The sequence below is a fragment of the Leptonotus elevatus genome, chromosome 1 (genome assembly GCF_054856555.1).
Source record: "Leptonotus elevatus isolate MCC_2025b chromosome 1, RoL_Lele_1.0, whole genome shotgun sequence".
Classification (NCBI taxonomy): Eukaryota; Metazoa; Chordata; class Actinopteri; order Syngnathiformes; family Syngnathidae; genus Leptonotus; species Leptonotus elevatus.
Window position 1 is genome coordinate 38113219 of NC_141239.1, and position 12754 is coordinate 38125972.

The 12754-nt window shown below is 40.3% G+C and overlaps 1 protein-coding gene across 2 annotated transcripts in view; it reads right to left on the minus strand.

Annotated features, from left to right (window-relative positions):
* Positions 1–12754, minus strand: part of ephb3a (eph receptor B3a) — a 66636-nt gene that overhangs the window by 12030 nt on the left and 41852 nt on the right. Inside the window, exons 10-13 of one of the 2 annotated variants that reach the window (XM_086097694.1) lie at positions 10686–10808; positions 7910–8157; positions 2726–2941; positions 1794–1943 (exon numbers count right to left, since the gene is read on the minus strand). In XM_086097694.1, the coding sequence (XP_085953820.1) occupies positions 1794–1943; positions 2726–2941; positions 7910–8157; positions 10686–10808 (737 nt within the window). Of the gene's footprint in view, positions 1–1793; positions 1944–2725; positions 2942–7791; positions 8158–10685; positions 10809–12754 lie in introns of those variants that run through there. The other variant, XR_015097324.1, reaches the window with a different exon arrangement.

Below are 12754 nucleotides of genomic sequence, written 5' to 3' on the forward strand. Positions count from 1 at the left end.
GCATAGATACAGAAACAGTGGTATGAGGCAGGAGTCCCAGCACAACGGTCCGGTTCCTCGGGTCAAGTCACTTGTGAGCCTGAGCCGTTGTGGGAAGCGTCTCAACTTTTCTAATGAAAGTAAAGTGTGCCTTTAGTTTAGGTATCAAGGTCCAAGGGTTTGGAGGAAGACGGGTGAGGAACAGAACCCAAGTTGCTTGAGATCCAGCGTGAAATATCCACAGTCAGGGCCAGTGCAGGTGTTAGTAAACTCTGCTTGCTTAAATCCAAGGTCACAGCAACAGTCTACCAGAATGTTTTAGAGGACTTCATGAATCCCTCTGCTGAGGATCTGTATGGAGATGCAGATTTCATCTTCCAGCAGGACCTCTGGCGCCTCTCCATACCGCCACAAACACCAAAACCAGGTTTGATGCCCATCCCATCACAGTGCTTGACTGGCCACCCAACTCACCGGACCTCAACACCATTGAGAATTTATGGGGTATTATCAAGAGGAAAATGAGGGACACCAGACCCAAAAACTTAAACAAAGAAGAGCTGACAGCAACCATCAAAGACATTTGGGCTTCCATAACCCCCAGGCAATGCCACAGCGCATTCAGGCAGTTATTAAGGCAAAAGGATTTCCAAACAAGTGTTACAGATTGACATATCGTTTTGAAAGTACATTTGGATTGATTTGATGTGATCTTAATTTAAATGGTGATTTCTTAACAGGATTCAAATTTTGAAATCATGTTTTTGTGGGTTTATGAGCTAGAAACCAAACGTATGTAAAAAATAAACAAATGAATACTTGAAATCACTTAACTTGTTGGGCCCTGAATTTATAATCTACGAAAGTTTGACTTTCTGAATAGAATTATGGAAATAAATAAACTTACCATAATATTCACATTTTTTGAAAAGGATCTGTATGTATGATGTAGCTATGTAGGGAGTGCAGATCTGTCGTCTGGAGGCAAGCAAGTGTCTTCCTTCACTCTGGACTCGATACACATGTATGTTAGTTAGTTAGTTAGTTAGTTAGTCAGTTAATGTGCTTTAATTCCACTGTTCAACAGTACGGTCAATGAAGCCCATCTCGACAGTGGATCAAACTTCTGTTGTTAGCCTCTGCGTTACGCCACCACACACGGCGAAAAATCTAATCCAGAGAGAAATCTCCTCAGCTAATTAGCTTAGCTTTAGAATGCTGGTGATGCCTGTTGGTGTGGAGGATTTATTTTGTACGACAGCAATAGGCACAATAACCGAACTGGATTCTAATTTTGGCCACAATGTGACGCGAGATCCTGGTTAAAGTAAGCCATTTTTAACTGAAAAATAAAACGACCATTATGTGTTAGCATTATTAGCTTGTAGAATTTGGAAAAGGAAAAGTGACGTGAATTGGGTTGCTAAACAATGGTAACTGCCTTTTATTTTAGTTTTAAAGTAAACTTCAACTAAGAGTGGTGTTAACAGCTCGAAAACATCCTGGCGTCTTTTTGGAAGAATTGTTTACTGAGATGCTGCTTTTTGTGAAGTTTACTTCCACCATTTTACTCAAATGGAATTTTTGCTTGCAGCTTAAGACAAAAAACAACAACAAATCAGCTGAATCACGTGTAGTATCTAAGAAAACGTGCAAATCTGGTCACTCGTAAGTCGAGGTACCACTGAATCTGTAATTAAGTACGGAGTGTGATTACTTTTGTAAGACAGTGAAGACTAAACTTAGACCTCAATGTAAAGCTCCACTTGCATTGTTTGCAACATATTTGTCGGCGCGACAGGCTGCTGACTCACGTCCTGGTTGCTCATGTCCCAGTATGGCCTTTCTCCATACGACACCACCTCCCACATAACGATGCCATAACTCCACACGTCACTCGCAGAGGTGAACTTCCTGAAGGCGATGGCCTCTGGCGCCGTCCACCGGATGGGAATTTTCCCTCCCTGCTCACGCACACACACACACACACACACACACACACACACGCGCGCACGTAGAGGGTGAATGGTCACAGTTTGAGGAACACTGAAGTCATGTAGCAATAGGCAGCGAGCATACATACCCAAGCAAATGTAATTTTCACAGGCGCTCTGGCACAAAAATGTAAATATTGGCATAGACTGTATGAGCAGTCGCAAGACTCCACGTGGGCATGTTGCACGGGGATCCAATTAGCATGCATAGGAATTTTCTTCATAAATATTGTCAGACCTCAGTTTATTACACTCTGAGCTTGCCATATGCCTTTTTTTGTTGTTGCAAGTTTATTCTAAATGATGGACTACATGACCAAAGACACAAAAATTTACTTCTTATTATTAACTCTGTGTTGTGCTAAAAATAAATAAATAAATAAAATCGTTTTAAAACAGTGTTTGATTAAGGCTAGCTATGTTTACATTTTTAATAGAAATCTTGCCACGTCAGATTTTTTTCTGAATATTGGGAAATGACTGTTTGAATTATTTCATGTTCCTTTATTTCAGGGGTCACCAACTCCGGTCCTCGAGGGCACCTATCCATAATGCCATAAAGTCTGACTTCCCACCTTCCTCGAATACAGCAATAGAACATATAGTGAATACATTTTATGGGTTGACTTCCCATTGAATTTCTCTTGATGCTTTTATTTCTTCTCAATATCTTTCTCATTTCCTTATCGTACAGGGAATTTCTCTCCTGACAAAACTTCACCAAAGAGCAATACAGTACACCAAATCCTCACCAGTGAGCTTGTATAAGTGGGGTCAGCCGAAGTGTCGTCCAGAAAGCGTGACAGACCAAAGTCCGAGACCTTGCACACCAAGTTACTGTTGACCAGGATATTGCGGGCAGCGAGGTCCCTGTGGACGTAGTTCATGTCCGACAGGTACTTCATTCCCGCAGCGATGCCACGCAGCATCCCCACCAGCTGAGTCACCGTGAAGCGGCCGTCGTTCAGCTGAGGGCACAAGAGGATGGTGCTTGATTAAACGAGGGGGAAGAAAAAATGGAAAGAGAGAAGAGAGCAAAAGGATATGTTGCAATAAAAGGAAAATAGCTGAATATAGTCGAGGAATACATTGGAGACGACGAGTGAGTCACTGAGGCCGCATAAACACGACAGCTGTCATAACGACAGTCACTGACAGCTGACCTTTTATGTGCATTCTGTCTAATTAGACTCTCCACTGTTACGATACAAAAACGGACTACGGACGCCTGCTATATTGTTCATGGTTTCATTTCTTTTTTTTTACCTTTTACGGTCAAATACAAAGATTTGATCCCCTTCCGTGTCGTACCACATTGTGCCGCAACATGCTTGCACCGAGGTCTAATAAACGGGATGCAGAAGACGAGTCAGAGAAGGTCTCCAACTAAAGTTGACATTCCGTTTGTATGTGTTGCTGCTCCATTTGTGTGTTTGAGTAGCAGTTGTTTGAAGGATTACAATTACAGTGTTCCCTCGTTTCTCGCGGTTTCATATTTTGCGGCCTCACTGTTTTGTGGATTTTTTACAGCGTGCTTTTTGTTTTTACAGTGTATGCACGCCTCAGCGCGCCGCCTGCCACCCACCCCACAGTTCAAGCATGCCAGCGCCGGCCACAGCGTGAGAGTGCAGTTTCGGGGGCACTGCGGCGATGCGGTCCTGTGGTCAAAATTAGTTTACGTGTCCTGCCTTGTATCTTCATCATTCAAATTAAGATAGTCCGCCCCGAACCATGCAGTCGTGCCTGTTGACGGCTCAGCGCGTCATGCGTCCACCACCCGGCCCACGGTTCACGCGGGCCCGCTGGCCACGAGCGCTCGAGTGGAGTTTCGGGGGCACCGCGGCGATGCGGTCCCGTGTCCTGCCTTCGTATTTTGAGGGTTGTAATGGGTGCAAAGAAATGCTTTAAATAAATAAAATGTGTGTTAATATTTTGTCCACAATATTTGTAATAATTTTCTATTTTCTTCTCTTTCCATTGGAGAAGCCTAATACAAAAACACATTATTTTCAGTCCTTTATTTATTTATTTACTTACTTACTTACTTATCCTATAGCTAGGAGTTAAAATTTGAATACATCAAATCTATGTAAGGTGGAGCTCACTAGAAAGTTCACTATTTATTCCAATTGGGGATCAACTCCAAATTTGTGATAGATCAGCACTCCACTGGAGCTTGATGTCTGTAAATGAAAGTGGAATTAATCACAAGAAAAGTCAATACACAATTAAGTAAAAAATAGCATTCCGTCAAGGCTGAAAGTGCAAATTTAGATTTGTAGAGCTGAAGATTTCATTGAAGTTGAATGCAACACTGCTGGTTTGAAATGTGTATCAGTCAACATTAACATTATTTTTGCTTTTGTTTCTAGTTGTACCTCTTTAAATGCAACTCTAGAATTGAGTCCTTTTGAGTCACAGTTAGTGTGACAGTGTGACCGGGGGAGGACACACACTGTTATTTTATTTTATTTTTTTTTTTTTTCATGATAGGACAACTCACTTGGAACAATCTCCATAGGGAGGAGCAATCTGAGTGGACATTCCCTTCTTTATAAACAGTACAATTTCTAATCAAATTAAGGTATGCTTTAACAATTGTGTCAATTTGTACAGATCCTAAAAAACATTCATTTGACTCTTTTTATCAATGGCTTTAATGAGTAATGACCACAGCAACATTTAAATGCGCATTTGCTGCTATGTTTACATGCCGTTTAATGTGCTGCGGCTGATTAATTATACAGCCAGCCAATTGATGGAGGTGCATGTGGCTGTAATAAATGTCTGGTGGCTCGTTCAACAAGACCGAAGCGGGAATTTAAAAGTCATAAAATGATGTTGACAGTCTGCTTCTGCAGAGATGAAACAACGTATTATTTATTATATCTTATTATTCTATATTAGAAGTACGGTATCAACATTTCAGTTATGGATAAGAGATCCTGACATAGCAAAATAATGATGATGATGATGATGATGATTTTTATTAGTATAGAAGTAGTGGTATCTTTATCATGGAAGCAAAAAACTGTAGATATAAATTTGAGATGCAATATATGTAATGTGGAACGTGAGACTTGAAGTTGGAATGGTTTGAATCGGTTAAGAAATGTGGAAGGAGGAGGTAAATATGTAAAACATCTTTTTATTTGGGATTTTTTATTGTGAGAAAATTAGGAGATTCTGTGAGTGGGAGTAGTTTCTCAAATGTCCTGAATATTTGAATTGGTTGAGAAATTGGAAAAAGGGAAGTAAATGTCCTAATTTGTTAATTTTATTTTGAAAATCTTGGAAATTTTAACAGTAAAAAGTGTGGAATTTTTGGAATGTGGAAATGATTGAAATTGGAACATAGAATGCAAATGATCTGTTGATTATGATCTTATCAGTTTTAAGTATTTGTATGGGTCAAGAAATTTGGGAATTTTATTGTGAAAATGTGGTCATTCTGGTAATAGAAACAGTTCCCAAGATGTCCTGAATTAGTTTCACATTTTGAAGATGGAATGGTTTGAATACTGTCAAAGAACGTGGAAGGAGGTGGTAAATATCTAAAATATTTATTAATTTACTAACTGTATTATTTATTTATTTATAAGGGTAATGGGGAATAACTCCCACTAAGTAAGAAGTAAGCAGAACAGTTTAACGTTGGAATGGGTTAAAATCTGTCAAAAAATGTGGAAGGAGGAGGACAATATGTAAAATATTTCTTACATTTTGCTATTTTATCATGACAATTTGTGAATGTTACTGTGAAAAGTGTGGAAATTATTTAAATGTGAAAAATAATAGATATTTTAAATGAGGTGAACAAACAGTGGAACATAGGAAATATGGGGGAGTCTTTTGTTGAACGTCTATACTATTTATTTAATTGAACATATGTTTGTGTGTTAAAAATGGGCTGATGAGGTGATTATGTTGTAGTTGGGATGGTTTGAATCAGTGGAGAAATGAGGGGAACACGCTTCAGCATTTCATACAATCATCAGAATATGGAGAATGTCTATTGTTTATTTTTTTCTCATGTTTCAAATAAACCACAAAAAATTCTCAGTGGACAAAATAGGCACGGTTAGTGTGCATACAGTATGTAACCATAAAACTGGTAATTGAAGGTCACCGTATTGATTCACCAAAAACATTAAGAAACCCCTTTTAGCCTAACAATCTTCTCTCAGTGCAACCACGCGTTTTTATTAGATGTAAACGATGCGTAATCGCCCACGCACAGTTGTAAACTGTACGACGCCTAATTTCTCAAGCAAAAAAACTCTGATCCCTAATGTATTCCGTAGTCGCGCAAAGAATAATAAGCTGAAGCGCGCATTCAAAAGCAACAGTTTTCCACCTGGAGTTTGTGTGTTGAAAAAGAGTGTCAGCATCAGTTAGGAGCGTCAAGCGGAGACACTGCGCCTGTCTACAAACGTTAGATTGCACATTTAATCTCTATCACTCAGCAAGTCAACGCCTCGGGCTGTTTTATGGGGCGTAAAGCATTCTCATAACCCGGGGGTGTCGTCAGCGGCTGCCAGTGTCTATGTGCCATCTCGCCATGTTTGAAAGAGGGTTCCTCAACATTTAGCTTTAATGTACACTGAGAAAACGCTCTCTCACTTAAAAAAAATCTCACATGCAACTCTCACTCATGCCAAAAATTCTCTCACTTAACAAAAAAACTCTCACACACAGAAGGTAAACAAAATCTCACACGCACTCCAAAAATGTTCACACATGGAAACAAATCTTTCACAAACACCAAAAACTCTCACATTTTTCAGAAAAAACTCACACGCTACAAAAAGCTCGTAAACTCAGAAAGAAACTCTCACACATATCAAACCTCACACTTACAAAAAGCACTCTCTCTGGAACACACACAAAAAACTCACACATACCAGAACATCTCACACTACCGCAAATCCTACGCACCAAAATAACTCACATATACCAAATGAACATTTAAACAAAACCCCAAAAAACAAATTTAAAAAACTCCCCACGTCGCCCTCTGCTTCCGCGTTTTTTGTTTTTTCCCCTCCCAACTGAAAATCGTAATGCGATCATATGGCGTATTTGAACATGTCGTTAAAAAAAAAAAAAGTGCAACACCGCAGCTCCCCATAGAGGAAGGCGGCGTGGGAGAACGTTGCTGCTCGGGTGTCGGGTCAATGCGTAAATTTAAATGTAGCTCTTTGCAATCACAATAAAATTACAGGGGAAACTTCTTGAATGGTAGCTCATTAATTCATTTCATTTAGGTGCAATCCTGCGGGGGAGAAGTGCACTTGACTTAAGATGAGATATAAACACATTATTTAAACAATTATAAGAAAAACACTGAGTTCAACACACAATATATGCTGTTATGTGAGCGCATGACTACAGCTGGTAATGAATGCAAGATCTAGATGATGGACTGTGATGTGAAACGGTACCGCTCAAAAAGATAACTGTCTGGAAATGCCAGCACATCTATGCGCGGCCTGATAACAATCTCGCGACGAATATTTGATTCCCTGCGCAGTATTGCGGCACCTTCATCAATAGGGTCATTGTCAAAAGGTCACGCCGTGTTTGTGACAAAAGTCAACTTTACGCTATAGACTTTAGGCGTTTTTACGCAAAAACTCGCCGCAGCGGACTTTATGAATGAGGAAATGTGGCTGAAAGGAGGTGGGTCAGAGAAAACCTCGAGGTTTATTGTCGACCAAGTTTGGTTCAGGGAATGTGTTACTACCGAGAGCTTAAATAACCTCTGTTTATGAAACAAGCTAGAGTTACTTCTTTTTCTCTGGTTTCAGTTACCTACCTTTTTGAAACGGAAGACGCGTTTTCCCACATTTCAGGATTTCTTGACTCAGGGTTCTCACTAAACCTGCTTTGGGAAATAGACCTCTGATGTGGTGAACACTTCCAGCCAAGCTTACCCGCAGAAAGGAATCAAGCGCTCCATTCTCCATGAATTCTGTGATGATAAGGACAGGGCAGCTCCGTGTCAGCACGCCCTCCAACCGGATGACGTTGGGATGGTCGAACTGGCCCATGATGGAGGCCTCGGCCAGGAAGTCTCGCCTCTGGCGCTCCGTGTAGCCCGCTTTCAGGGTCTTGATGGCCACCACCATCTCCCTGCGGCCGGCCTGCTTGAGCCGCCCGCGACACACCTCGCCAAACTCACCTGGCGTGATACAAGGGGTGTGGGGGACGGTGGGAGGGGTGAGGGTGATGAGGGAAAAGGGTCACGTGAATTGAGGAAAGAAAAGGAGGGAAAGCTGGAGTGTGTGTGAGTGCAGAGAGGGAATGTTGGGCTGATTTAAGTGAGGTCAGGGTCTAACTGTGGGGGTTTAAAAAATAGCAGTGGTGTGACAGCCAGCTTTGAAATTTGTCTTCTGATTGGTTTATCAGAGCAAAACTTGTTACAGCAAACTTTATCCAGCAAAATGAAGAAAAACTAAATGTAATTTGACTCATTCACTGCCATTGACGTTTATGTTCATCAATTGGAATCAAACTGATTACTGCCACAGACAAATATTTTCATCAAATATTTTTTCGGTCGTAGACGTGGAAGTGGGTCTTGCCCAGCTTGACTATGAAATTCAGGTTTGTAAAACATTGTAATTACTCACATATCCTGTAGATGGCGGCGTTGCATTGCTTTGTGTTTGAGATTACACAGTTTTTGTGTCGAAGATGATGATTAAGCGGTGATTATCAGTTTTCCACGTTGGTTATGAGGGTGAGAAATTCCAACATGTCGGAAGTTGGACAAGTGTAGGCACGTCACGCTGGAACCAATTTGTAGAAACAGAGTATGTGTCGCGGTAGTTGGTAGAAATTGTGTGTTATCGTGAGAAAAGATGATGCAATTTGTGGAGTGAATGGCAAACAGCATGTAAAAAAGCCACTGACTGACATTCAACTCGAGCCATGCGGTCAGAGAACGGTTCTTAGTTGCATATCTATGAATTATTATTTTACCATTAAAAACCTTTTCTCAGGGCACGTTGATACGAGAGTGGTAAAAACTCTAAAATATATCAGAATTGCCTTTTGATTAGACAGTGACAGCATTTTGATGGCTTGAATACGCAAAAATTTGAAACCACTCTCTAGAGTGGAAAAGTTTAAAATGCTGTTGTGTTCCTATATACACAGCCCAAAATTCAAGACTCTGCTCGATTTGCTCACGTCATTGGCCCTTCAAGCTACTCTGGCTGCTTTTTTTCATCTGTCCAAATAAATTATTTTTGCTAGTAACCATCATTTTTGTTTTAACGGCGCAGATAATTGACATAGAACACAGATCAGAGACGAAGGGAGATTTTACACATGCACACGGACATGGCAGAGTTTCATCACAATACCACCTTGCTGCCTGGCATGCATACACAGTACAATTCCACACACGTTTGCGTCTTCTGTTCAAATCGTCATCATTTAAACGTAGCTGCAGCCTTAGCTGCAGTCTTCTTTGGTTGTTTCATAGGTGACAAAAGCAAACTATATTTAGTGTCAGACTCACTGTTCTGCTTGACATGTTTGTCTTGACAAAAAGCTTGTTTTCTCCGCTTTTGGTCAGTAACTGGATCACAGAAGCGAAGAAAAAGTAAAAGAGAAACTTTTTCTGGTAAAGGGAGTCTTTCTTTTGGTAGGTTTGGTGCTTACACGCTAAAAACAGTTGGGTCAAAAATAACCCAACAATGGGTCAAAAATGGACCGATCCTGTACTTTGGGTCAATTTGACTCAACTTTGTCAAGAAATGGGTCTTTTAGTGTAAAACAACTCAAAAATATTGGTCAGATCCTTTACTGGGGTCAAAAAATTGGGTCATTTTGTATAAAACCCAGAAAGTTGGGTTAAATTCATTGTCTTTATAGTCTGTTTTTAGAGTGTATGTTGTCTTAGAAGATATGATTCTGTAAAGCTGTAAAGCAGCTGGCAGTATGGGGAATTCTGCTTTTAAATCAGTTGGCAGTGAATGAGTGAATAATGAACATGCCTGGGAAGCATGATGTATTTTGTATTTTTTTTCCCCCTGCAGTTTTTCCCCCCTGCTCCTTGGTAAAGTTGTATGCTGTTATATTGTGTTTTTGTACAATATTAAATGTTTGTACAATTCCGACTTGTGCTGATATTAAAAGGTGGATCAAGTCAGGTAAGACCCCGCCCACAAGGCACATGTACCAAATTGCATGGACCGCCAATGCATAACTGGAGAGGCTACTCGGGCAAGTGCTCAAAGGGTAAAGATGTCAGGGAGCGAAGGGGTGACTGGTCGTGATCGAGTGTGCAGTCTGGGAGTCGTGTAGGGAAAACGTGGACGGGTGAGGAACTTGGGTGTTGTGCATGTGGTGCCTGAATCCAAACATTTACAAAAAGCAGAGAAAAGGAGAAGAAAAGCAAAGAATAGGAAGGAATAATAGTTGATCACACTGTCATCGAGAGGTGAAGTAAGGATAGAACATGCTGCCGGAGAGAAATAAAAACAGTTTGAGAGGGAGGGAAAGATTTTCACCTCAATCCATCCCATCCCTCCCGCACATCTCACGCATGCACGCTCGGAATCTAAAGCCCTTTTTTCTGCTTTAAAGGCCATCACACAGAACAAACCGGAGGGCTTGATGGCACACTCCTGTTAAGATAAATTAATAATGAACGCATCTCATTTGGCCCTTTCGGACAAAAGCAGCAAAGCTATTCACCTGCACCAATGACTTCTTCAATCTTTATGCAGGAGATGTCGATTTCCTTGGCAAACTCGTGGATGGCGTCATTGGGGTCCTCGTAGGTGAAAGGGTCAATGTACACTTTAACACCTGGAGAAACTGAGATGTAAAAAAAGAAACGAAGGTTGAGGGCCTGTTATGTAAATGATGGCTTTTTCATGTCCCTGTCAAATGAGAAAAATGTCTTCTAAATTTGACGGCCCACAGAGAAGAGCGTTGATAAACAAACCTGACAAATTTGCAAAAGCAAAATTATAGCTGTTTGAAGCCTCTGGTGGCTGGAACATATCCCACCAGGTTGTAGCAGCGTTTATCCATTCCACGCCATGACAATGAGGCACTCTCAAGCGGACACGCCAGCGCAAAGGTCCCCACGCTGGTGGTCAAGTCGGGCTATTTCATTTATATTTCACCCCTCCTCGCTCTTCCGTCTTTCTATGAATGACATATGCACACTCATGGCCAACCACGAGGCTCTCTAAAGCGGCCACGGCAGTTTATAATCCAAAGAGAAGATTTTCGCGGTGTATGCGTATGCCAGATAACTGCTGAGGCAAACGAAGGTGTTCAACTTCTTATATAGTGGGGGAAGGGTCACTCATGCCAGATGACATTTTCGCCATGGCCCAAAAATCAGGAAAACTAAAATGGCGGAAAGCAGTTTAATGCTCGATCTCCACAAGTGAGTGTTACATAGTTCTCAGTCTTTGCAATTATCTTCAAACACTTATAATGTATTTAGAAACAAATGTACTAATTTACTTACTAGAATGATTTTGCGACCCCTAATTTTATTTTGCTGTTGTTTTTAATTCTGACAGTTAGCATCTTTGCATTTTATGGCTCCAAAAACACATTTTATCATTTCTGTGCTAAACAGGGCCCGATGAGCATCACAATTGCCACACATACACAAACAGCAGACAATACCAATATACAGAAATTGCGCCTTTTCCAAGATAATACAATATATAATGCTCACTTTTGGAATTACACTGTAAACGAGCTATTAATTTAACAATATGGTAATCATCATTGTTGTGAGTTTTTGTTCCTCTTGCATATTTTACTTATCTTATCTAGCAACACCAGATGTTCTATGATGAATGACGCAGCGCATTTCTATACCAGCACCGAGACAATAAATGAATCATAATAAAAATGATTAGACCCCTGACAGTGACAGTTTTCATTGTATCAGTAGTTGTCATTTGTTATTCATAATTTCCCAACTTTGTCCCTCTAAAACTTTCACATTTGTCAACCAATTTTAACCAAGGTGAAAATATTAAACTCACACAGGACCGATACTAAAGGTTCCCACCCCACCCCACGATGCCACAAAAAATCCCACTGAAATTAATGGAGACATTTTTTTAAACTCAACTCATCTTTCCACATTTTGCTAATTATATAACAGATTAAAACCATCAGTACTTCAATATTTCAATTCAATATGTATCAGCTTGTTTGTGACATTTCAGAAACTAGTTTTCTCATTCCAAATATCCCTAAATTTAGCATTTCTCAAATTATTCCAAATCACTTAAATATTTTAGACCATTTGTGACATGCTAGAAACTAGTTTTAACATTCTCAAATCAATGCAGGTGTTTTACACATTGACCTCCTCCTGCCACAATTCTCAACCAATGCAAACCATTCTCATTATGTTGTACTTACAGTCTTCCGTTCAAAAGTTCAGTTAAAGTGACAGCAGTCGCACGCTATTCCTCCAGAAATTGCATTCTCTGGTTTTGAAACTTAATTAACATTTTTGTGATTCATTTTACAGATGACGATGATGATGCAGTCCAGAGCTGATTCAAGTTTGAAAGCACCTCTAAAATGTTCCAGACTAAAAACATTAGCCCATGGTCAGTGATAAAAAGAAAGAGTTGTGCTGTTGTCATGCCAGAGTCACAATTAATTTGTTGTCTCCGGATAAATGTTTAAAGGGCACCTTGACAGCATATTTAGCTCAGTTAATGCAGGAAGAAAAACAACACACAGCAAAACATTGTCCGGATTGAATAAGGGTGATT